At 59.1% G+C, this 25,678-nt stretch overlaps 1 protein-coding gene across 16 annotated transcripts in view; it reads left to right on the plus strand.

Annotated features, from left to right (window-relative positions):
- The window catches only part of CAMTA1 (calmodulin binding transcription activator 1), an 815,661-nt gene that overhangs the window by 726,636 nt on the left and 63,347 nt on the right, over positions 1-25,678 (plus strand). For 15 of the 16 annotated variants that reach the window (XR_009345336.1, XR_009345329.1, XR_009345330.1 and 12 more), the window contains 3 exons: positions 367-2,213; positions 6,701-6,827; positions 12,100-12,234. Coding sequence is in view for 7 of the 16 variants with exons in the window: in XM_059137385.1 (XP_058993368.1) it covers positions 367-2,213; positions 6,701-6,827; positions 12,100-12,234 (2,109 nt within the window). In the remaining 9 variants the exon portion in view is untranslated. Of the gene's footprint in view, positions 1-366; positions 2,214-6,700; positions 6,828-9,838; positions 10,199-12,099; positions 12,235-25,678 lie in introns of those variants that run through there. The other variant, XR_009345337.1, reaches the window with a different exon arrangement.

Below are 25,678 nucleotides of genomic sequence, written 5' to 3' on the forward strand. Positions count from 1 at the left end.
TCTCCACCTTCTCCTTCCCAATGATCCATCTCCTGAGGCGTTACTATTAGTATCATTAGTAATAGTAAAGGCACCCCAAGGAAAGAGCCCCCCCACCCCAGTCTGGAGGATGGCTCCGTGGAGCATGTGAGATGCCCAGGGATTGGGGTCGGTGAGCCCGAGATCCCGAGCATGGGGTACGCGCCTGCCCCGGGGGTCAGCGGGCTGCCTGGGCTCCCAGGCTAGGCTCGGCCAGGCCCCAGCTGCCCAGAGACAGGGTCCATCACGGCCGCGGCTCTGACGCTCTCTTCGCATGCGCGCATGTGTGTGTGCGTGTGTGTGCGTGTGCGCTCGCACGTGTGCGTGGTGTGCCTCTGATCTCCACAGGCGCGGGCAGCAGTGGGCACCACAAGTGCAACAGTGCCAAACACCGTATCATCTCGCCGAAGGTCGAGCCGCGGACAGGGGGGTACGGGAGTCACGCGGAGGTGCAGCACAACGACGTGTCGGAGGGCAAGCACGAGCACAGCCACGGCAAGGGCTCGAGCCGCGAGAAGAGGAACGGCAAGGTGGCCAAGCCCGTGCTCCTGCACCAGAACAGCACGGAGGTCTCCTCCACCAACCAGGTGGAGGTGCCCGACACGACGCAGAGCTCCCCCGTGTCCATCAGCAGCGGGCTCAACAGCGACCCGGACATGGCGGACAGCCCCGTGGTCACCGGCGTGTCCAGCATGGCCGTGGCCTCCGTGATGGGCAGCTTGTCCCAGAGCGCCACGGTGTTTATGTCTGAGGTCACCAACGAGGCTGTGTACACCATGTCCCCCACCACCGGCCCCAATCACCACCTCCTCTCGCCCGACGCCTCTCAGGGCCTCGTCCTGGCCGTGAGTTCCGACGGCCACAAGTTCGCCTTCCCCACCACGGGCAGCTCGGAGAGCCTGTCGATGCTGCCCACCAACGTGTCCGAAGAGCTGGTCCTCTCCACCACCCTCGATGGCGGCCGGAAGATTCCAGAGACCACCATGAACTTTGACCCCGACTGTTTCCTCAATAACCCAAAGCAGGGCCAGACGTACGGGGGCGGAGGCCTGAAGGCGGAGATGGTCAGCACCAACGTGCGGCACTCGCCGCCAGTGGACAGGGGCTTCGGCTTCACCACCGTCCTCACCAAGGAGATTAAGACCGAGGACACCTCCTTCGAGCAGCAGATGGCCAAAGAAGCGTACTCGTCCTCGGCGGCGGCCGCGGCGTCCAGCTCCCTCACCCTGACCACCGGCTCCAGCCTCCTGCCGTCGGGCGGCGGCCTGAGTCCCAGCACCACGCTGGAGCAGATGGACTTCAGCGCGATAGACTCCAACAAGGACTACGCGTCCAGCTTCAGCCAGACGGGCCACAGCCCCCACGTGCACCAGACCCCGTCCCCAAGCTTCTTCCTGCAGGACGCCAGCAAGCCCCTCCCCCTCGAGCAGAACGCCCACGGCAGCCTGAGCGACTCCGGGGGCTCCTTCGTGATGCCCACGGTCAAAACGGAGGCCTCGTCGCAAACCAGCTCCTGCAGCGGCCACGTGGAGACGAGGATCGAGTCGGCTTCCTCCCTCCACCTCATGCAGTTCCAGGCCAACTTCCAGGCCATGGCTGCGGAAGGGGAGGTCACCATGGAGACCTCGCAGGTTGCCGAAGGGGGCGAGGGCCTGATCAAGTCTGGAGAGCTGCAGGCCTGTAGCTCCGAGCACTACCTGCAGCCCGAGAACACGGGGGTGATCCGCGGCGCCGGTGGGGTCCCCGTCCTCCCGGGCAACGTGGTGCAGGGCCTCTACCCCGTGGCCCAGCCTGGCCTGGGCAACGCCTCCAACATGGAGCTCAGCCTGGACCACTTTGACATCTCCTTCAGCAACCAGTTCTCCGACCTGATCAATGACTTCATCTCTGTGGAGGGGGGCAGCGGCACCATCTATGGGCACCAGCTGGTGGCGGGGGACGGCGCGGCGCTCTCCCAGTCGGAAGACGGGGCCCGTGCACCCTTTGCCCAGGCGGAGATGTGCATCCCCTGCTGCAGCCCCCAACAGGGGAGCCTACAGCTGAGCGGGGCTGAGGGCGGGGCCGGCACCATGGCCTACATGCACGTGGCCGAGGTGGTCTCCGCCAGCCCCGCGCAGGGCGCGCTGGGGATGCTGCAGCCGAGCGCACGGGTGTTCATGGTGACTGACTACTCCCCGGAGTGGTCGTACCCGGAGGTAAGCTGCTGTGGCCCGCCAGTGCACGGTGCAGGCAGGCGCAGGGAGGCCGGTGTGCATGGGGCTGCCCTTTGGAGGAAGCTCTGGACCCTGCAGACAGGACTGTCCCTTTCCTCTGGCCCCCCCGCCTTTCTCCAGCCGTGGTTCCCAGACTTCACTGAAGCTGGAAAGTCCCGGGTCTCCAGGGGGCCGGTGGTCCTCCCCACTCCTGCCAGAGCCTGGCTTCTCATGTATTAACGTCCCACCTGGGTTTTGCTCGGCTTTCTATCTATTTATTTTTATTATTATTTTTTAATGTCCTAGGGCTGCTAAAACTAAACAAAACAAATTCAGAAATCACCACCACAGGCCATCCATATCCATTATTCTTGATTTGCTTTACTCAGTGCATCAGAACACTAGCGAATTCCCGTCCACTGTGCGAGGAAGGGCCTGGCGTTCGGAGAGCCATCCATGAAAGTTTTGCGAGTAAACCCGGCCTCTGTAAAATCAAAGGCACGCTCCATGACCCGGGATGTCCCGCCTGTGGCCTCCCCGCCCCCACCTCCAGTTTTCCTCAGCCCAGGGTCCCGGAAAATGCAGGTCTTGCCCCCATGGCGGGGAGTGGAAAGACGAAACCTTGCCTTTTACTCTGAGGTAGAAGCCATTGGAAGGGGACAGAGTGGCCTGAGCTTTCCTGGGGCACACGTTCCCTGACTGGGGCATCGGTCGGGTTCTGCTGTGACTTCATCTCTCTGTGACTCAGTTTCCTTGCTTAAAAAGTGGCAAGAGTCTCCTCCTCAGGGCAAGATGTAGTACCAGGAATGTTTGGTAAAATATTTGTCTGTAATAAGGAATCAGTGAATATTGTTTATTGTCCTGTGGTTGCCACAGCTTGAGGCCCACTGGCATCCCTCCCCCGCCCCGCTGCCATGGCTGGGCCACTGAGGCCCACTGAGCAGTTTCCTGTCCCTCCTTCTCACGGGTTGACCCCTAACAACCTTGGGGAAGTCACCTGGACTGTGGGCCTCACGGTTACAACTCTGACCGGAAGGCTCATTACTCCCTCTGCTCTTTCTTTTATGGCAAAGCACAAATAAAATCCGGCACCAATGTCCCCAGCTCTCAGGAAGGTGGCGCATCAGCTCAGCCAGCAGCCCAGGCTCCGTTCCGGGGGTCCTGGAAAGACGGTGGGGGTCCGGACAGAGCAGCTCCTGCCCCGCACTCTCTCCCTGTGCAGCGTGTTTAGTGGGTATCCAGAGGCCGTCACCCTGCGTGCTGAGGAGCATGGGGCTGGGGCCAGACAGTGTGCGCCCACCCTTACTAGCTGGTGACCCGGGGCAAGGTGACTAGCTGCCTTTCTTGGGTCTCATCTCACTGGCTGGTTGTTAAGGACCGAGTAAAGTACTGGGGCAGCAGCCGCCCCTTCCATCCATCTCCATGGCTCCTTCCCCAAGACTCTGGAAGATTCTGACCAGGCCTACCCGTGGTGTGGCTCGGGTTGACCGTGTCAGCCATCCTGAGCTCAGTGGCATCCCCATAGCACCCACGGTGTGTCCCCCTCCACCCCAAGTGACAGGTCAGCTCAGCCCAGCTGCCTGCCCCCAACCCAGGGCTAAGAAAGCAACTCAAAGGAACAGAGAGGGGGCCTACCGAGAGGTCAGCTGGGAGACCTGGCTCCTTGGGCCTCCATTTCCTGCAAATGGCTGAGAGGCATGGCCTAGGCTGGGAGGTTTGGTTCTCAGGACCCTTGGAGGCGCCCCAGAGCCTGAGTCCTGTGGGAACTGGAGGCCCAGGAGAGGAGCTGGCTTTCCCCAGCCTTGGGCTGTGCACACTGGCCCCCCGACAGGGGTCCAGGCCCGCCATCTGGCCTTCATTGGCTTGGGGGCACTGACAAGGGGCTATTAGCCAACCTGGTCCCCTGTTCTGTACCCCAGTACCGGCAGGTCCCCAAACTGTACCTCCGGGAAAGTCAGTTCAGCAGCCTGCCACGTGAGGGCAGCACGGGAGCAGGAAAGAACGTGGGTCTGGGCTCCGAGAGGGAGCGTCCAGCCCTGGTTTTCCAGAAGCCCTTGATGCTTCCAGGAAACAAAAGCAACTCAATTTCAATTTGATTTGGGAAATGCACAGATGTCACCCAGCTGGTCCCTTTGGAGCCCGATGGCCACACGGTGAGGCCTCTGCAGAGGCCCCATGGGCTCTGGCCGACCACTTCCTCCTCCCTGTCCAGCAGCAAGGGCCATCCCCTCCTGGGTTCCCCATCCAGAGACACTTCTCGCCCCCTCACAGCCCCCTGGCTGGCACGTTTGCCCCTTGCCCTCTTTGCCAACGATGCCAAGAGCTCAGTTCTAGCCACGCTCTGCCGAACACGATCCACAGCAACACCCGTAGCAAGTCACCCAGGCCCAAGTTACGCTTCTTGAGCTAAGCGATCTGGGCCCTAAAATCCCCTCCACGAAGGCCGGGTCACCTTGCTGTCTCTTTGGGGCGTGTCCTCCCTCCCACTTCCCGGATGCTCTCTCCCCCTCTTCACCGCAGCTGCAGCAGGCCCCCAACACATGTGCACGCGTGCGCACCCACCCACCCACACACACACACGCAAATGCATACGCATGCCCGTGCCCCGGGATCTGCCCTGGGCGCCTCAGAAATCTGGGTCCTTTACCTCAGGGCTCCCAGGGCACAGACCTCAGATGGCATCTGCCGCCCCCTCCCCTCCCCCAAACCCTCTGCGTCATCTGCCTCCAGGGACAGTTGGCGGCAGCAGGCGGGGGAAGCTGCAGTTAGAGCCATCAGGGGCCTGCGTTACCGTCACCAATGGATTGACAGCAGCCAGGCCCTCGTTGCCATGGGAACGGTCCCCCAACCTCCGGGTGCTGAGCGCATCCTGCAGCCGTTTCCATGGAGAGGGCCCTGCTGTTCTCCAGTTCTTTGTTCCTCCGGCTGCCCCAGCTTCCCACCAGTGGCTCCCGGTCGGGTTGCTCTTTGTTTCCTTCCTTCTCGCACGGTAACCTTCTGTGGCTTTTTGAAGCCGCTGCTCTTCTGCTTCCCAGGATCCAGGGAGGGCCGTGCCCTGAGCTGGCCTGTGGTTCCACCTGTGCCCGGCGCCCAGCCCTCAGCCCGTGGGCCCCAGGTCTGCCACAGCTCAAATCTCCCGAAGGAACCACGGATCAGCCCCAAGGAATGTTAAGGATAGAAGGGCCACCAGAGAGGTTGGGCCACTTGGCTGAGGACACACAGCTACCAAGGGAAAGAAGCAGGCCTCTCGTTTTCGGCCTCTGGGCCTGAGCTATCTCTGCTGTCCCCCTAGCAGTGAGGTGGCTTCTCCAAAACCACCCCCATCCCATCCAAGGGCCCAGGTGGAACGCCTGTCGGTCAGGAAAGGTCCCTCCTGCGCTGGGCTGTGGGAAAGCCCCCCTCCCCTCATCCCTGGAAACACCCCCTCCTGCTCTTGATGCCCAAGGCCAGCTCTGGTCCAGGTCTGGGTTCCAGGAGCATTGTGGGCGGCCCGGGGGTCAGCCTTGTGTTGAGGCTGGGAGTCCCTCCATGGTAGGGGTGAGCCAGAGCCAAGGAAGGTCCACGCAAGAACCGGTGACTGGGCAGGAGAGAGTCTCAGGAGGGGACCAGGAGTGGGACAGCTGGGGTCTGGCTTCTCTGTCCTGGAGAGGTGGGGAAAAGGGGGACTGAACCCCTCACCCCCTGCTCCCCACCCCCAGCAGGTGTGCTGGGGGTGGGGAGCAGGGCACACCCCACAACTCGAGCAGGTGTGCCGCTCAGTTTTCGGCAGCCTGGACACTAGGTGGCGCTCTCCACCCTGTCCTGAGAATCTCGGGCCCCCTGCTGGGAAAGGTGGCTGGGGCCTGGCCTGGCCCATCCAAGGGGAGCCAGAGGGGCCCGCATCCCCAGGCCCCAGCTCTAAGCCCCTGTCCCGCTCAACGCCCTCCAACTCTGAGGCCTCCTCCCCCATTTTTGTTTCTGCAGCCGCCCTCTCCCACGATCGCTGCTCTACCCTGGGGTTCCTGCAGCTCTCCCTATCCCCACCAGAGCTCCCTGTTCCTGGGGTGACACTAACGTGCTCAGGCCTGTTTTCAAAACTCAGAGTTCCCAAAGCCCGCACGCAAGCAAATGACAGAAGAAGCTTCCTCCCTTCCCACCCCTTCCCTCCAGGACTCCTGCCAGGCCTGTAGCAAGCTGAAAAGGTTTGAACAACCCCGTGCTGCCTTCTGCCTAGAACTGAAAGTTGCATGAAGAGGGTCAGGGACCCAAACCGCTGGTTGCAGTGCACCATGCTAGCTGAGGAAGGCAAGGAACGTGTGCCCCCCCCCCCACCCGCCAGAGGCTGGGCCTTCCTGCCGCCATCCTGGGAGAGCGGTTCTGGAAAGCCAGGGCATTCTGGAGTCCAGGAGTTGGGCACGGTCACCCAGCACGTGGGGCGGGGGCAGCCTGCAAGGCCCGAGTTCCCGTCCCTCCCTCCTGCTGTGGCTGACGGTCCTCTCTGTCCCCTCCAGGGAGGAGTGAAGGTTCTCATCACAGGCCCGTGGCAAGAAGCCAGCAATAATTACAGCTGCCTGTTCGACCAGATCTCAGTGCCTGCATCCTTGATTCAGCCCGGGGTTCTGCGCTGCTACTGCCCAGGTGAGGGGGCCGGCCACCCACCACGGGTTCGGGGGGGGGGGGGGGGACCAGGAATGCCGCACCAAAGCTCAGCCTGGGAGCCACCTGGCACAAGTCACGTCAGTACTTTGAGCCTCAGGGTCCCCCGCTGGGATGGAGGGGTCCCCAAACAACTAGTATAACATCATCAGTTGAGGCTGAAGGAGCCTGAGCAGTGCAGAGAGGGATGGAGACCTGGGGGCAGTGGGAAGGAGGCTCAAACTGAGAACAAGGGGCGCAAACTCCCTTGAGAATGTGGAGCCACGCACCGCACCCCGAAAAGGGCACGTCCTACAATTCGCTTCCAGTTTCAGGAGTAAGAGCCCTCTGCTGTCCCTGTGGCTCTGACCTTCACCTCCCCCCCCCCCCCCATCATCAGCTGCTTAGCTAGACAGACATTCCAGTCTGTTCAACTCCTGGACCTCTGGCCTGCCAGCCCCGCGTAGTCGGGATCCGTGTCTTCCCCGGTCATCATGTGTCCACCGGGGCACCTCACGAGGAGATCAGTATTTGTGAAGGAATCTGTTTCCAGAGTTCTGGTGTCCGCAGTGCCTGTGGTGGGCAATGTGTCCTTGGGCTGACGGTAGCGCCAGGGATGGCCTGTCCAGCTCGCCCGGAGAAGGAACAGAGAGCAAGCCCTTCCCCGTGTTATCTGAAGCCAGGCGTCTACAAAAGGAGCCAGTGCTCCCTGTGGAGGCTGAGGGTTTGCAGAAACAAGTGGGGACAGGAATCTTGGGCCACCCCAGCTCTCTGCCTCCATCCACAGCCTCCCCCCGCACCCCCCCCCCCCCCCCCCCCGCCTGGGGCTCCTGGATTCCCATGGAACGCTCTTCCTTCATTTTTGCTCCTCTCCCTGTGCAGCCTGCTGGGGCAGAATGCTCTAGAACTGGGTTCCCAGATTTAGCCCCCACGTGAACTTGGCACCTCCCTCACCACAAACATCGCAGAGAGGCAGGGATGATGCCCAGGATGGCCTCCCCATCCTGGCTCTGCCCCCACCACTGCCTGGCCAGCTCCAGAGGACGCACTTAGCCCCCTTTGCTCCCAGCAGCCCAGCTTGCCCTGGAGCACAGCCCTCAGGAGGCCAGCACGGGTCAGCCTAGCACGGCTCCGGGCTGTGTGGCCAATGTCGCTGCCACTCCCCACCACCTCCGTTCCAGGGGGCAGGGGGAGAGGGCAGCCTGTTATCATGCCGTCAGCTCACCACCTGCTGCGGGAGCAGGACTCGCCTGCTCTATAAATAGAAGCCACTTCCGGTACCTGGGTCTTGCCTGGCGGAGGTCCCAGACCTTGCCTGTCCTAGGTTATCTGACCCTTCCACAAAAAGACTGGCCTTTGCATGCCCTCTGGACAACATCCCAAGCCAGGACCTGGCGCATCACAGCACACCCCAGATAGCCACTTACCATCTGGTGACTCTAGGCCCGTACTTGACCCCTCAGGACCTCCATTTCGACATCTGAAAAGCCAGCTGTCAGATGGGTGAGAGCAGAGGGGGAGGAAGGTCCATGAAGCACTGGGTTCCCCGGCTCAGTTCAGGAAGGCGCTCCGCGTGGGAGGCCTTAGGTCTTTTTGTGTCAAGGAAGAGAGGGGCTCAGCACTGTTGGGTCTCTCGACAGGCCGCCGTGCTGGTCTCAGAGCCTTCCTGGGTCCCAAACCCTGGCAGCAGAGTCTGCCTAGGCCAGCGTGTCTCCCAGGGGCTCAGCTCCTCTAACAGAGCACGTCTTGGACTCAGAGATGAGAAGCCACAGGCTCAGACAGACACAGAGAGCCAGGGCTCCACGACTCAAGCACCCTTTTGCTCTTCAACTAATCACAAAGTGGGGGTCCCCTTGGGACAGCTCTGCTTTCCAGCCCAAACTAAAGCATGTCTCTCTGTAAGACAGTGCTGGGTGTGGGCGTGCGTTCCTTCATTCATCAGATCGTTTATGAGGCCCTGCTTAGGCCTCTAGGATGGAGTAGGGCTGAAGACCCAGCCCCTCAGCCCAACTCTGACCCCGAGGAGCAATCGGCCCAGGGAGGAATCAATCATGCAAACAAACCACTGCCTTGGTGGGAGGGGGGCGGGTGTAGACTGGCTGCGGGGGCCCCTCCCTGAGCCTTCCGACGGCTCAGGAGAATGAGCTGATCTTGAGGAAGGAGCACCTGAATCCAGAGCCAAACTGGCCTTGCCAGAGGCTGGGGAGCACAAGACGAGACACCTTAGGAGCAGGGAATGACATGGGAGGAGGGGACACGGGGGGGCACACGTGGCCGCCACTCACTAGCCCGGCACCCTGATGAAGAGACCAGACCCTGACCAGGAACACGGTCCCCTACCACCACGGGCCACACACCCACAAGCGTGGAGCCTGCCTCCTACAAGATCTCGGTAGTGCTCCAAGCTCAGGAGAGAAAACCAAGTCAGGGCACTGAGCTCAGGGTGAGGAGTGTGATGACAGAAGACCTGGGACTTCAGGAAAGGCGCCCCTGGGCTCAGGAGGAGATAGGAGAAGCCACCAACCAGAAGACTTGGCTGGTAGGACAGCCCTACCCTGGATTCCTGGGAGGTCCCCAAAGGTAAGGGGTAGAATTCAACTTGAGGGGGCAAATGCACTGCAGTTTGAAGTAATTCATTCAACCAACGGTTGAGGGGCTGTACCATGCCAGGCACTGACGTTGGCCCTGGGCACGAAGAGGCAACTAAGGCAGACCTGCGCCCAGCTCTCGTGAAGCTTACACTTTACTGCAAGAGACAGAAAGAAATAAGGAGACAATAAGGGAGTGGAACAGGTCGTGGGGGAGCCGAACACTGCAGGGCTGGAGAAGATGGTGGGGACCAACCCCTGTCCATCCTTCTGAGTCACGGGAAGGAGTCTGATTTGGTTTCACTTGCAACGGGAAGCCATTTGTTTTGTTTTGTTTTGTTTTAGATTTTATTTATTTATTTATTTGTCAGAGAGAGAGCGAGCGAGAGCGAGCACAGGCAGACAGAGTGGAAGGCAGAGTCAGGGAGAAGCAGGCTCCCTGTGGAGCAAGGAGCCCGATGTGGGACCCGAACCCAGGACACTGGGATCATGACCTGAGCTGAAGGCAGCTGCTCAACCAACTGAGCCACCCAGGCGTCCCACCATTAGTTTTAAGTAGGGAAGAGATGCCATCTAAATTATGTCTCTAAAAGATGCTTCCGGGTGCGTGGGAGAACACATTGCTGTGAGGAAGAACAGAAACTCGGAAACCGTAGGAAGCGGGCAGACGGGTGATCCTTCCTGACTTCAAGAGGGGAGCTCCCTGGGCAATGCATTCCCACCAGTTTCAGGTGGGGGCTTTGGGACATAGCCCCCCACCCCCCGACAGCACCCTGGCAGGAACAGGTGGGTCTCCGGACGGCTGAGGTTGCCCACAGCAGGACTCCAGGTGAGAAAGGCCGGCAGCTTGGCTCAGAGCGGTGGCAGGGGGGTTGGAGACCAGAGGAGGGGCCGGCACCCGCTGATGCTCTGAACAAGGGGAGGGAGCGAGCCGAGGACGCGCCCTGCGCAGTGGCCTGCCTGCACCCAGCTGCTGGTCTGGGACCCAGAGACAACGACAGGGCCTCTCCTCTCCGTTCTGTATCCCCGTGGAAGGAGGGGATGCTTTCGATCGTCCACATTCCAGCATCACAGGTGGCACAAGTGCCAGGAGATGCCGGAAGGTGTGGAGAAGAGCAGGGGTTAAAGAACTCCCCACCCTCCCGGGTCAAAACATGTGACACAGAGAAGCCTCCCGCTGACACCGGGAGACCCGCTGATGGGCACAGAGCTGAGCAGGCGCAGCTGGGGTGTGGCAGGCTACGTTTTCTCCTGTTGGTAAACAAGGCAAAGCTCCAGGGAGGATGAGTGACCATGAACTTGGAAGTCTGCCTGGGGACGCTGTCAGGGCCGCCGGAGGTTCTGGACTTGGCCGGGAGCCCCTGCCCAGAGAGGCACTGCAGTCCGTCCTACAGGACCCCCTCCCCCCAGCCCACCATGCAGCCAGCTAGTTCGGCTTCTGGTCTGGAGCTAAGAGACCACACCGGGGTCGAGAGTGGAGGGGAAAGCCCACTGGTCCTCCTGGGGCAATGACATCCTGAATACCTGCTCTGGGGACAGTGGCATCACACGTCTACCTGGGAGGAACAGAGGCCACAGCTCAATGAGCTGGCTTTCCCACGGGAAGCAAGGTCTGCCTCAGAGGGAAGCCGGAGCTCTACGCTGTCCCGGGGAGCAGCTGACCTGGACGGCTTTCTCAAGTCTGTAAACTGCAACCAAGTGCCCAAGCAGTAACATGATCGCTGTGTGCGTCCTCCCTGGAAATCTGTCCTGGGGAGGCCCCGGGCACTGGTATCTGGTGTTCCAAAAAAGCAGGGCAGAGAGCACAGAGCCCTGATGTCTACCAGAGGACGAGGCCTGGTGGGGTGAGCAGGCTGCACGCCCGTACTGTGCCCCCGGGGGCCATCTCTGGGGGCCACTGCCCCCAAGATTTCAACAGGAGCTGTGCAGCCCCTTTTACCCCAGAACCAAAGCAGGTTTCTGCCAGGGGCGGGCTCTCTTCTTGCCGACAGAGAGAACGTCCAGCTGTTTATTCAAGCCATGCAGTCTTCATTGAGCCCTATGTTGGGGACAGAAGGGTTAATGAGACCCACAGGGGCCTGCCTTCCCAAAGGCCACCGTCTTGGCATGGAAGGGAGCCCTACACTTCGTGCGAGCACGCCCGGATCAGCCCCCGTGGGCCCAGAGTAATAGGCACGGCTGAGGCTCTTGCCCTCGTCGGGAAGGCAGGGGAACTTCTGAAAACACATGGGAGGCCATGCTGAGTGCAGCAGGACAAGCTTGCAGGAGAGGATGAAGCAGAGAAATAAGCACCAAATGCTGTTTCCGAACGCCGTCTAGGAGGGATGGGATATGGGAGAAGTCAGGCGGCCCCGGGCGGGCTTGCGGCCCATTCATTCACGCATTCATTCACACATTCATCCAGCAAATCCGCACTGACTTCCCGCACCTGTCCTCACCAGGGAGCGGAGGCGATTCCAATACCGGGTTTGGGAGTGATCACAGGGCGCCTGCCGGAGCCTGGCGTCCAGAGACGTTTCCTGGAAGGAGAAGCGCTACATCTGGGCCTCGAGGAAGGAGCAGGCAGAAGCGGGGTCACCCAGCGAAGGGGGCGTGGGCAAGGGGCCCTCCAGGTTCCTGTGTGGTACAACAGACGGAACGGTGCCCACCCCCGACCCGACCCTGACCTCTCTTTCCTTTTCTTGCAGCCCATGACACTGGTCTTGTGACCCTACAAGTTGCCTTCAACAACCAGATCATCTCCAACTCAGTGGTGTTTGAGTACAAAGCTCGGGCCCTGCCCACACTCCCTTCCTCACAGCATGACTGGCTGTCACTGGACGGTAAGAATGGCGCTCGGGTTGCCAGGTGCTGAGGAAAAGGGACCCTTGGGGACCCTGTGTACAGGGTGTGAGAAAAGAAAGAAGCATTCAGGTTCCCTAACGTCCACTTGGGGCAAAAGTCTCTGCCACAGACGGACCGACTGAGCTGCTCTCCCTAATCTAGGTCTCTCTGCCACAGAAGGAAGTAGATGAGCTTGGGCCTGCCAGGGGATCTGAGTGGCCAGATAAACCCCCAAGCTGCTCAGACGTTCCTCTCTGGACAGGGCCTGAGAAGCTGGGTCTGCGTGTGTTCTCCTGCCCGCCAAGCCAATTTCTAGGGTGTCCTCGAAGAGAGAGCCCCTGGAGGCCATCCCCAAGTCCTGAGCCTCTTTGTGATGAAAGCAGAGTGGGCTGTCCAGGGGAGGTGGCTCAGACTCGGCTCCTTACATGTTCCAAGTCCTTGATGGGGTTGGGGGAGTTGTATTAAGTGCTTTTGCCTCCTGGGGATAACAGACCAAACCTCGAGGAAGCCCTCCAACACCTGTGACCCCCGGCTTCCAGGCTGTTTCTACCTTAGCCTCGGCCCTTGGTTCAGAGCATCTGAACCAAGTCCGGGATCATCATCATGGCTGACGGTGGAGGGCCAGGGAGCCCCAATAGGCTCAGACGGAAGAGGCAGGACCTGCTGTCCCAGGATGGCTCTCTGAGAGCCACTGGCCTTGAACATGAGTGAAGGTTGGCATTGGAGTCTCGGCAGAGAAAAGCTGCCAAAGACAGGCGGGGGAAGGCTGCCCAGCTCTGAGCATGCCTAGCAGAAGCCCTGGAGCTGGCCTGGGGCGCCGAGCTGGTAGTCTGCTCGCTGGCCCCGGGCCAGAGTGGGAGCGATGGCTGCACACACGTCAGTTTCAGGGCAGCCCAGAGGAGCACCAGGCTGTGGGGTACTTGCCAGAGACCTCATCAGCCCGAGGTGTGGGCCTTGCCCCAGCTGCCCCTGGGCCCTCTGTAGGGGTCACTTCCTTAAGCACCTCTCCCGTCTGCACACAGCAGGGAGGCCTTGACTCCCAGACGTCCCCCTGGCTGCTGGCGGCTGGAGGATTTTCTGGGCGTGGGCACATGCCCCGGGCAGCTTTCCTGAGCCGCCCCCTGTGCAAACCCCAGCCTCATCCCTGCCCCGCTCCAGCAGCGACAGGGTTCCTGGCGGCCACCCTGGCCACCGAAAGCCTCCAGGCTGTTCCCAGAGGTGGCTTTGGGTCAGCAGACAACGGCACCCTGGCAGTAGCAGCGTGGGAGCCCCGGGCTGGACTTGGCAGCCACCCTGGGCGAGCCTGGAGCCGCCGGAGCTGGGATGACGGCCTGCAGGACTGCAACAGAGAAGGGCGGGGCGACCGGGGCTCCTGCTCAGGAAATCCGGTTTGGGTTTTGCAGAACAAACGGGAAATGGGATGGGGTACTCTGCAGAATCCCGGCTCTCCCTGAGTGACCAGGTCACCCCCCCAGGGGTGAGGACCCATGTAGGACCTGCCTGGGAGATGGAGCCCTTCCGAGAGCCAAGCCTCAGCCAGGCAGTCCCTTGGAGCACAGGAAACATCAGCCAGCCCCTCGTGGAAGCCCAGGGAGCAAGCTGCACCCTGAGGTTACTAGCAGGGGTGGATGCTGGGGCAGAGACCATAGGGAAAGGAGAACACCTCTGCTTCCTCACAAACACATGTCTCAGCCCTCAGCGATACCAGCTCCCTGAGGCAATGAGCCTGCACCAAGCGGGTCGCCTGATCCCCAGCAGACCCTTCCGCAGGGGACTAGGAGCTCAGACCTCCAAGAGGCCTCCAGTTGAAATAAGCGTCCTCCAGCCCCTGGCAAAATCCACGGGAGAGATGACAGGTTGGGGAAAAGACAGGAGAGGCCCACCCCGGACAGGGAACAGACCAGGGCCCCCAGGAGACCTCATGAATCCCTCTCCCTCTGGTCTTGGACAGGTATCCTTTCAAGTAATGGGAGGGGAAAGTGGCCAGAGCAGAGGAACCGTGAGACACTCCCTTCCCCTAAACGAATACAAGTGCCTTATTCACGGCAGGAAAAGTTTCCCAGGATTTCACCCGCCTGATAAATAATAGCCGTGGGGGGTGGGGGAGCCCGAACTGCAGCCGCAGCGCCAGGGCAGAATCTGCCTCATGCCTAAGGGACAGCTGGGACAGCCCCGAGGGTGGGGGTCCACGGGCCTCTGGCCAGCCCTGTGGCTTGGCAGTGAACTTCGCGTGGGGGAGGGCGCTGCAGGGAGCAGGCCGGCGGCAGCCTTCCTTCCAGCTCCTCTCTCCCCTCCCGCCCCCACAGTTACTGGGCAGACTCGCCCTGGGAGCTGCTGGGAGGTGGGGACGCGCGCTGCGGCGGTGAGGGGGAGGAGAGGGGGTGCAAAGGGGAGGGGGCGAGGGACTGCGGCGCCGAGCAAACTGGGGCGCGGCGGCCGGGCGGCGCGCGTGCACACACGCGCGCACGCACACGCGCGCACGCAGGCACGCCCGCCCGCGCCCCCCTCCGCACCCTGCGCTCTGCAATGCAGGGGCGCCTCGCACCCGCCCGGACTGCGGCAGGGCACCCGGCGGGCCGCGCCTCTCCCCAGCCCTGCGGGACGGGAGAGCCGCGGGGAGCGCCGCGCGCTCGCAGCCCAGCCGCGGGCCCTGCCTGCGCCCCCGCCGCAGTGCTCCCGACCGTGGGGGCGCCCTTCGCCCCTCCCCCCTCCCGGAGGGGGAGGACTGTTTGGGGAAGAGATTCTGCCTTCATTTGATTTTTTAAAGTGGATGTTTGCCAGACGGAAGGCCGCGTGGAAGCACGAGCGTGGAGCGCCGCAAACCCGCGCGGCCGCGGTGGTGCAGCCTTTGTTCCCGGCGCAGCCTTTGTCTGAGCCAACGGGCCGGGTGCAGGGCGAGCTCCTCCGGCGAAGCGCTTGGACCTCGGCCCCCAAATCGCACCCGAGAGCGCAGACATCCAGGCGGAGACCGAAGGAGGAGATGGGTGTGGGGGGGAGGGGGCGCTGCCTCCAGCACTTAGAGAGCTGGGGCGGACTTCGGGAAGCGCGGCCCTCCCGTCCCGAGAGCTGCAGCTCCTCCGCCAGAGCCAGGTGGCTTCTCCCTCACCCACCACCCCCAGCCCTGTCCGCCTGGAGCCCCGCTGCCTGGCGCGGGCTGACAGGTTGCAGGCCACAATGCGTCTTTGTCCTGTGAATGTGCGCGGGGGTGACTGAGTGCCCACCGGGTACATCAGAGGAGCTCAGTCCAGCCCGGTGGGCAGGAAGGCTTCCCCGACATCAAGCCTGAGCAGGCATCAGCTAAGCCAGAAGGGATGAAAAGGAGGATCCCGGGGAGAGGGGCTGCTAGGGCTGAAGGGGTGGATGGAGCTGGGGCTGGCTTTGGCCAGGCTACTCGGAGAACTACCATTTTCACCATTTCTTAACCCAAAGGTGCAATTCAGCACAGATTTCCCAGGGCCTGGCTGCAGAGCGCCTGGGGCAGGCCAGCTGTGCATTAGGGAAGGCAGTGGGACCTCTTCCAGGCTACAGGCAGTCAGACCGAGTTTACCCTGGAGGCGTTCGTGGAGGGACTCTGGGAAATGTCTCTTCTGCCTGCTCTAGGTCCTGCAGACACACACAGGCCGGGCTGTGCTGCTCAGGGACAGGATGCGCTGGCTGTGTAGATGGTCTCCCCGTGCCTGTTTGCAAAGAGAATACACCCAGGCCATCTGACACTGCAGCTCCGGCTTCGGAGTGGAGGGGGTGGGGCTCCCAGCTCACCAAGGGCACCGGGACACCTTTAAGTGACTCCTGTCCCTGGAATAGAAGATGAGTGGAACTTCTGGGCACACAGTTCTTTTTCTTGCCGCTATCTAATTCTAACCAAGGCCAGCTCGAGAAGCCCCAGGGTCCCCCGGCCCCACCCCCACCAGCCCCATTCTTGGATCCCGACTAAGCTGCATAAACTTAGACTATTTTCAGTAGCTTCTCAGGCAGCAGCACCTCTGGCTGGATGACAGGATCCAAGTGAGGCTTGGATGCAGCTTTCTTCCGCTTGCCAGCTGGCCACCTGGACAGGCCTCCTGCTGACCCTCCGGGGCAGGAAAGGGACCTTGTCATCTCCAGCAGAGTGGGGAGCAGAGGCTGGAAAGGATTCAGCCGCTAGGTGCCGGCTTCCTGTATAGGAAGCCCCAGGGCAAGGTGGGCACTCACCAGCGCTGTGGGCGCTGGGGCCGGGAAGCCAGCCTCCAGGGGGTTAAACATCTGGAAAGATCAAGAGTAGGGAGAGCTCCTCCCTACTAAGGAAGCTGAGAGAAGGAAAGGCAAGATTTGGCCTCGGCGTTTGATCTTCTGCCCTGACCAAACCCTCTGTGCTAACGGACGGAAGGTGTGTAGCTGGGGTGGTCGCCAGCTCAGCCCCCACCTCCGAGCTGCCTGCCCTCCGGGCTGCCTCCCCCCCCACTATGGCTGTGCTCCTGCCAGCCTCTCCCCTGATAGAGCAGCCTCATTCCCCAGAGTCAGAGACCACACACTGACCTAGAGATGGTGGGGGTAGCCCAGTGGCAACAGGAGAGGCCACTCCAGCTGTGAGACTGGCCCCCAGAAGCCTCTGGGTGTTTTTCCCCTCCCGTAGTGACACTCCAGGGTGTTCTGACAAATGGCCTGTGCCAGCTGCTCCTCGCCTGCCTCCGTCCCTCCTGCAGACCCACAGCCCACCTCCCAGCCACCCTCCTCTGAGCCTCGGCGTGACGCTGAACTGTCCACATGGGAGAACACACACAGAGCCAAGCAACTGAGTTGTAAATCATGTAGAATGTCACTGTTTTACTAAAAACAAGGCAGTTGATTTTAGGGAGTTGAATACAAAATCCACAAGAGTTTTTAAGATAAGACATACAGCGGGAGGGAATTGTCTTTGACTTTGGAGAGGTGCCTTGAAGTCCCTCCATTGCCAGTGCCTGCGGGCCTGGCCTCACCTGCCTCTGGGAGGACTTTAGAGAAGCTTCAGGAGCACCGACGTAGGGGTTCCCCCCCATAAGGAAGAAGTGGGTACTGCCCAGAGCCTTCTGGTGTTCATCTGGAGTGGGTTATCTCATGGGTGCTTCTATGCACAAGCGAACCTGCTTCCGTGTGCCCCGGACCTCACTCCGGAGACAAGGGGACAGCAGAAAAGCCTGGTTTGACCTGGTCTTACACATGGGACTTGAAGCTCAGGGGCAGGGATTTCCCCGCCTCTGAGCTGCACCCTGCCCGGCCAGTGCCTTTCTTCCGAACACTGGCGCTCTTCCCATAACCGGTCTTTGTGGGGTCTACATCATTACAGATTGGGGGTGGGTGTCTGTCCTTAGCCCTCCTTAACCAGGAACCCGGGGGCCTGGTCCTCAGATGCCTCGTGGAGAAGTGATCTGCTGTTTGCAGCTGGGGCCACAGCGCACAGATCTGTGAAGGGCTCCTCTGTGTGGCAGGGAATGGGTCACCTTGGAGCTGGGTCTCACCCGCCTCCTTGCAGCAGTGACAAATGGTGCCCCGCAGAGAACCAGCACGGAGGAGCAAGGCCAGCATCTGCAGAGGCCGAGGAGGTGGCCTCTGCGTCTCCCTCCTGGCTACAGGAAGCAAAGGACAATCTGTGGAGGGAGCCCCGGAGCTCGGGCAGATGTGGGTATTCTCGCAGGATGGGCTTGCCGGCTCCCTTCCCCACCCCGAGGCATCAAGGTGGGAGGCTCAGCCAGTTCACGTTTGACCGTTGCATTAGTGTCCCAGGGCCACTGGAACCAAGGACCACAGACTCAGAGGCTTAAAACAAATATAGTCTCTCACAGCTCTAGGGGCTGGATGTCCAAAATCAGGCATCAGCAGGGCCATGCTCCGTCCAAAAGGGATAGAGGGGAATTCGCTGGTGGTGGCTGACCATCCCTGACATTCCTTGGCTAGTGGCAGCGTGACTCCAATCTCTGTCTCCGTCATCACGCAGCACCTTGTCTCTGTGTGTCTCTGTGTCCCCATTTTCTCTTCTTGTAAGGGTACCAATCATTGGATGAGGGCCGGTGCAATCCAGTAGCAACTCATTATAACTAGTTACATCTGTAATTATCAATTACAAAAACTTTATTGCCCAAGAAGGTCACGTTCTGAGGCAGAGGGAGAAGAGAGTGCCCCAGGAGAAAGCGGGCTATACATTTGCCGAACATTCCAGAAGGAGCCTGTGGTGGAGAATGAGAAGAAGCAGTCAGGGGAGTTGCAGGGACTGGGAGAGAGTGAAGCCACAGAGCCTGGGGTCTGGAGGGCCTCACAAGGGGATGGGACAGTCAACGGGGTCACAGGTCCCGAGAGCCCGCAAATTGAATGGCCGTGAATAGGCCCCCTCTTCTGGGCCACTCTCTTTTTCCCTGAGGGCTTGGCCCTATCCAGGGCTTCCGCTATGGTACACAAAGGTAAAGGTGCAGTATCTCCTCCGTGCCTCGCCTCAGATCCAGAACCATCCATCTAACTGCCCCCAAGACAGCTCTGCTGTCAGATTTCTCTTGGACAAAGTCAACATGTCCCAAATGTTACTCACTACCGTTCTTTTGTTGCCTCCCTGCAACCCTCCATCTCCTAGACCCTTCCCCTCGCCAGGAAGCCAGGAGTCACCCCTCCCCGCGCCCCGTCACCCTCCTAATGCTTTTGTCACACACCCCCCCCCCCCGATTTCTCTTGTTTCTCTGCATCTCCTGCCCACCACCTTCACGCAGCCCAACATCATCTCACACGTGCACACCATCTCCTGGCCTCTCGTCTCGCCTCCTTCTACCAGGAGCCGTCGGTCCTTCACCTGCTGTGCCCCAGACACCACTCTGGGCTCCAGGGAACCTATATTCTTGTGGAGTTTATATTCCAGTGGGAGAGAAACGACAACAAACAAATCACAAAGGAAAACGTCAGTGTTTAAAATGGTGGCCTGGTAAAGGGTCCGGCGCGGCTGCTTCAGGTTGGAGGGGTCCGAGGAGGCCTCTCTGGGAAGGCCATATGACAGGAAGGGAGCCAGCCACACTAAGAGCGAGGGAAGAACATTCCAGGCTGCGGGACTAACAATAATAAGGTCCCCAGGGAGAGGGCAAGCCTGCCATGTCGGAGGAGCTGAGGAGGCACGCCGCTGGGCAGAGGAACGGAAGGTATAGGGGAATGACAGCGGTCCAGGGAGGTCAGTGGAAGCCAGGCCGAGAGCAGCCCATCAGCCAAGACAGGGGGCTGGAATTTCATCCCGAGGACAATGGGAGCCCCGGGAGGGTTTTATGCTGGCGAGTCACACCCTCAGGTTTGTGTTTTTGAAACCCCCAGCCGTCTGATGCTCTTACACTGCGGGCAAGAGACGATGGGGGCCTGGGGGGCCCGTAATAATGGGTCCCAAGAGACACGGTTGGGGGTTCGGAGTCAAGGCTTCCGTGGATGATTTGAACGTGGAGGGTGAGAGAGAATGAGGGGTCGTACCTAGGCTTGGGGCCTGAACAACTGGGGTAGAGTGGACCGTTCTGTGGGATGGAGGGGCTTGAAGAAGCAACAGGTTTGGGCGATGGCCAGTGAGGAGTTTGGTTTCGGTTCCATCGCACTCTGCTGCCTTGTTAGAGTCACCAAGTGTACATCTGGAAGCCTGCAGGTCAAGGACAGTCCAGAGTGGAGATAAAATTTAAGAGTCATCAGGGCATAGATGGAATTTAAAGTCATGAGCCAACTGCCATGGCTCCATGGAAGAGCGTTGATAAAGGAGGGGGGAGGGGGCCGGTCCACTATGGTGTCCCCCAGACATTTGGATGTCAGACAGAAAGGAGGCTGGCCAAGACCCCGGGGAGACACATCCAACAGGTCAGGAAGCAGGTAGAAGGACGTGATCCCAGGGAGGCTGGGAGAGGAGAGGGTGTCAAGAAAAAGAAGGATGTGGCAGCTGTGTCACCTGTCAGGTGAAACATGGGGCAGAGCGTTCCAGGCGGATGAAGCCCCATGGAGGCATACCCTCAGCCAAGAGGGAGCAACATGAATTGAAAAAGAACCAGAGAAATGGCGGAAAGTTCTGGATGAGAAGATGCCAAACCTGTCTCTGAGCTTAGAGCCGGTCCAGGGCAGGGCAGGAAGGCCCAGGAGCCTCTCTGACTCCTACCTGACCCGGGAGGTGCTGTGTCTCCCCTACCTTGCCCTTCCTGTGCCGCAAGAGGAAAGACGGGTCCTGCTTTGCCTGTCTTGCCTTCTGGTGTTGGCCCGTAGACTTGTGGGCCCCAGAAAAGCAGCTTCCCTGTCCCTGGGCCTGGGGAGACATCCTGCACCTGCTCCGAATCCCTGGGACAAACTCCCTCCCACTTGCTCCCCACTGGGGTACAGGGGCTTGGGGTGAGCCCCAAGGCAGGAACCAACTGTGTCTTACTGCCAAAGGGCATGTGGATGTCAGGCCCCGTGGAGATGGCTCTCATCCAATCCCCCGGCTGGTGCCGGAAAGCAGAAATCCTGCAGATGGGCCCAAAGACCTCCTGGCAGGCCCTCTCGGGCAACTGTACCCCTAGCTCATCAAATGAATGTATGGGACCCCCATTATCCTACTACATCATTTGGATGGGGGCAGCCATGTTCCAGACGCCATAACTTCAACGAAAGGCCTCTTGGCCAAGTTGGACCCCAAAGAGACCAGAAGGCTTGGGGATACAGACAGTCAAGCCAGCTGGCTTCCTTAGCCTCTCCTGGGATCTGCCTCCCTGAATCTATCTCCCTGGAAAAGAATGGAGATGTTGATCTGTTTGACCAGCCGTGGGGAGCCACCGTCTTAAGACTTTGACACTCAGAACGTCATCAGGAAGAAGAAGCCAGGGGCAGCGCCAGAGCTGGTCTGGCCCCCCAGCGGAAGTGAGTCCCGGAGGTCCCAGAGCTGGGTGAGGGGAGACCGCTCCCTTCAGTCCAGTTCCACATGGGACAGAGCAGGCAAAGCAGCCTCTGCCCAGGGCCAGGAGCAAGACCTCTCCTTTTAAAAGCTCCCCCAAATACACACGTTTCCGATCTATCTGAGCAGCCCAGCGACCTCGTCCCCGCCTGTGACAAGCCGTTCAGAATAGTCTGGGGCGCCTGGGTGGCTCAGTGGGTTAAAGCCTCTGCCTTCGGCTCAGGTCATGATCTCAGAGTCCTGGGATCAAGCCCCGCATCGGGCTCTCTGCTCAGCTGGGAGCCTGCTTCCCTTTCTCTGTCTGCCTGCCTCTCTGCCTACTTGTGATCTCTGTTTGTCAAATAAATAAGTAAAATCTTAAAAAAGAAAAATAAAAGAACAAAATAGTCTGACATGCCGAAGACCAGCTCCCTCCACTGCAGGATCTTGAGGACGCTTTACACGTGTGAACCCGAAGTCCTTTGCGAACAAACAGTGACAGGCAGGTGTGTCAGACGCTCCGTGCTTAGTAGGAGTAACAGGAGACATCTTAAACACCCGCAGCAGAGCGGAAATCGTTGACACGCCAGAAACAAACTTCGAATCTTCGGGAGTTAGAACTTGAAGGAAGCTCAGTCAGCACCGAGCCCAACCTCCCCATCCTTCTGGCAGGAATGTGGGCCCAGAGAAGGGCGGCGACTGGTCCCAAACCTGATTCGGAGCAGAAGCCCCTCCTGACTCCTGGTTCAGTGTGCTCCCCTCCCCCACCGCCGCACCTGCCGGAGCTTTGGAGGCCTGGATGAAATGAGCTGGCTCGGAGCCATCGTGGTGTGGCAGACTGTGGTTTCCTTCCCTCGGCCCGTCTTCGCTCAGGTGTCCTGGCCCAGTGGGCCAATGCTCCTTCCTACGATTCGCACTGATGAGAGTAAAAGCAGCCCCCTGGCACCCACCCTCATGTTGAGGGACTGGTTCTGACATCAGCAGAGGGGGAGGGCCCCAGGTGTCCTTTCTGTTGCCCAAGTCCTGGATGTGCTGGCCGCGTGAGCAGGGAACCTGCCACAGTCCTCACCCCACTCAGGAGCACCCTGGTGACCACGTGTGTCATTTCTGTGACATCAAGCTGCATCCGGCCGTCTTAACACACACGGGAGAACTGGGAGATGTCCGAGCCGCCATGACTGTCTCTTTCTGCAAAAGCTACATGTTAGGACAGAGCTGCCCACCCAAGGTTACACCTGCCAGGCCCTATCCATGAAGCATTTACATGTGTTGGTGCACTCAACCTCCAGCAGCCTACAAGGCGCGCCATCCTCCACATGAGGACACTCAGACGCAGCAGTCAGCCAGCGGTGCAGAGAGAATCATACACTCACGGTCCGATTCCACCTGCTCGCTCTTGACTGCCACACAGTGGGCCTCTTCTCCCTGCTTCCGACCTGCTGCTTCTGACCTGGCCTCCAGAGGTAGAAGCGTCTCTCTCCCTGCCCCTCTCCTAGGATGCTTCCCCTGCTCAGTCAAGCAGTCTGTGAATTAGGACTTTCAAACCCCTCAGGGCCTCCTCCTGCCAGGTCTGTCACTGTCCTATCTTAGGCTTTTCTTAGCCCATATCGCCAGTTTCCTGCCGCTTTCTTTGTCTTCCCGTCCACGCTATATGCCACCGATGCATTCAGAAAGGATGGACGGAGCGCCCAGTGTGCGCTAGGCACCGTGTGAGGGGCTGCCCACTGGGAGAGACAGACAAGAAACCAGCAAACATAACCCAGTGTAGTGAGATCTGTTAGGGAGGGAGGCATGAGGCTGAGGGAGCACTTGTTGGGGGGAGAGGGTGGTCACCTGTTCCTTGGGAAGGTCCAGATAAACTCACCGTCCAGCATGGGATACCACCCCTTCTAATCTAAACATCTACTCTAAGCCCCCTCCTCTCTAAAAGCCAGTTCCCCACCTTGTCCCTTTTTCTCCATGTGCAGGACACCTTCTTTTTACTTGGCTTTCCCATCACACTTTGTAAATTCCTCCATTTGCAATTATTCTTTGTAAGCGCTTGTTCACTCTTTGGTGCCAGGCACTGGGCCAAGTGCTAGAATCAAAACAAATGAACAAAATGTTCATTTTTGAAGGGGCCTGTGTTCAACCCGCTTACCATCTAGTGGAGGAAAAATCAGACCTGACCTCCAAGCCCTCCAATAACCAAGAGCTTGGGGCACTTGTAATTGCGGAATGACTCCTCAGGATGTCTGGGAGGAATTTCTTGAGGAAATGACCCTTGAGCTGAGATCTGAGGAAGGAGAAGTTAGCTCCATGAAGAGGGAAGGCAGGAATATTCCAGGCAGAGGGAACAGCATCCACAGAAAGCTCTGTGGTGGGAGGGAGCCTCACGGGTATAAGGGAGCATGGGAAGGCTGGTGAGGTAGAGAGGGAAGGGGGTAAGATCAGAAAGGCTAGTCTGGGGGCTCAAGGATAAGGCTGTGTGGGTCAGCCTAAGGAGAGCTGGCTTTGTCCCCAAGAGGAGGGCAGACACTGAGGGTTTGAGGCATGGCCAGGGTGTGTATTTCGAGAAGGGCCCTTGGCTGCTATTTGGACAATGGCAGAAGGAGGGTCAGAGTGGGTGAGGATAGACCAGTGAATCCTCTGGGCTGGGGATGATGCTGGACTTGGTGGTTCTGGAGAGAAGGGGCAGAGCAAGAGACATTTAGGAGGTGACAACTCATGAATTGTAGGTGGATTAAATATGGGGGTTCTGTGTCATTCACACTGGAGAGGACTAGTCACAAGTTGGGCTGAGTTTGAAGGGCCTTTGGGACATGATGTGAAAAATCAATAGTGAGCGAGTGGCTATTGGCTCCAGAGCTCAGAGAAACACATGGCAGGAGAGTGAAGTCTGTGACATGTCTGCATGGAGGTGGCATTGCATGAAATGGCCTAAGGCATGTGGATGAAATTGGCAAAGTTGAGAATACAGCTGAACTGTGAAGCCAAGGACTTCTATCTTAATTATTATCATGTCCTAAGAGACTAAGAACATGGTGGGTACTCCATAAATGTTTCTTCCAGGGATGGACGGATGGATGGACGGACGGATGGATGGATGGATGGATGGACAGATGGACGGATGGATGGATGGATGGATGGGCTGATGGGTAGACCGATGGGTGGACTGATGGACAGTCAGTGGTGTTTTATGGTCATCGTCCTCAGCACGAGAGCCAGGGGTATCCCTCTGTGCCCCCATCAGGAAGGGAATGTGTTTGACAGGGGCTGATCCTGAAAACTTTAATGTTTGTTCATGGCAGTGCTCTTCATATGTAGAAAGAATCTGAGGGAGTTAGCCAACTGTGAGGTCCGAGGTGCCCAGTCCATACAAGACCCCCTGACTTCTGATACGAACTGCAAGTTCTGGGGTGCCTAAGACCTAATGCTCAGGTTCAGTAATGCACTGAAAGCATTCACAGAACCCACAAAAGCATTACACTCAGAGTGTATTATGTGAAAAGGACACAGATTAAAACCAGCCAAGGGAAGATGTGCAGAGGGCAGAGACCAAGAGGCCACCCAGTGGAGTCATGGACAGTGTCTGTTTGCCCGACATCAGTGGGGGCCGGTGCTGGCAGAGTATCACCAACCAAGGAAGCTCGCTGGAGCCCCCGCGTCCAGAGCATTTCCTGGGGCTCCGTTGGGTGAGCATGAGTCCTTGTCCAGCCGCCAATTCTTTCCCAGCCTCTCTAGAGTTGGCTGATCCTGTGTGACCAAAAGCCCCGCCCTAAATCACGTTGTTGGTCCTTTTCGTGTGGCCAACCCCACCCTTTAAATACCCTCTGTGACCAGCCCTTACCTTAAATCACATTGCTGGACAGCCAGCCACCGGAGGCCCCCAGGCAAACAAAGACACTCCCATAAAGCAGAACATTCTAAGGGCTTAGAGATCACCTCCCAAAGGCAAGGATAGAGGCCAGACCTCTTTTGGGGCAAGGTTAAATTTTTTACCGAGCAGAGCAGCACCTCCTCCTTCTCTGTTCCCACCTGCCCTCACCTGCCTCCCTGCCTCCTCACCGCAGCAGACCAATTTCTACCTGCATCCGTGCTGGGAGAGGAAATGTGTGTTTTCTGTTGTCTTTGTTGCTGTTGATTTTAAACAGTGTTGCCTTCACACAGATCTCGTGTCATCTTCAGCAATTCTTTGGGGCCAAAGAACACATTTTTTTTTTTTTTTTAAGGAAAAATGGCTTTTCTTCTGCAGAGTGTTGTCCAAAGCTCAACATCTCCTGGGCAGAGACACGAAAGTAAGTAGATTACAGATCAGTCGATCTAATGGGGACTTAAATAAGAAATTCCAGAAGCCTTTGATGGCTAAGCTTATTATTCTAACGTATTATTTCAATTACCTCTTTAAATTACTCACCTGCACCACAGGCTGTGATGCTCTGTAAATGAACCTGCGTCCCATCTCCATCCCGCAGACAGCACCCCTGGCTCTAGCAATGTTCTCCTCTCGCAAAAGTGCTCTCCTGATGGTTCCGTTTGCTGCTACAGGCTGAGGGGCGGCTCCGTTTGGAGCAGGCGGCCTCCTCTCTCCTGTCTTCTCTCCACCT

This window comes from Mustela lutreola, chromosome 10 (genome assembly GCF_030435805.1).
Source record: "Mustela lutreola isolate mMusLut2 chromosome 10, mMusLut2.pri, whole genome shotgun sequence".
Classification (NCBI taxonomy): Eukaryota; Metazoa; Chordata; class Mammalia; order Carnivora; family Mustelidae; genus Mustela; species Mustela lutreola.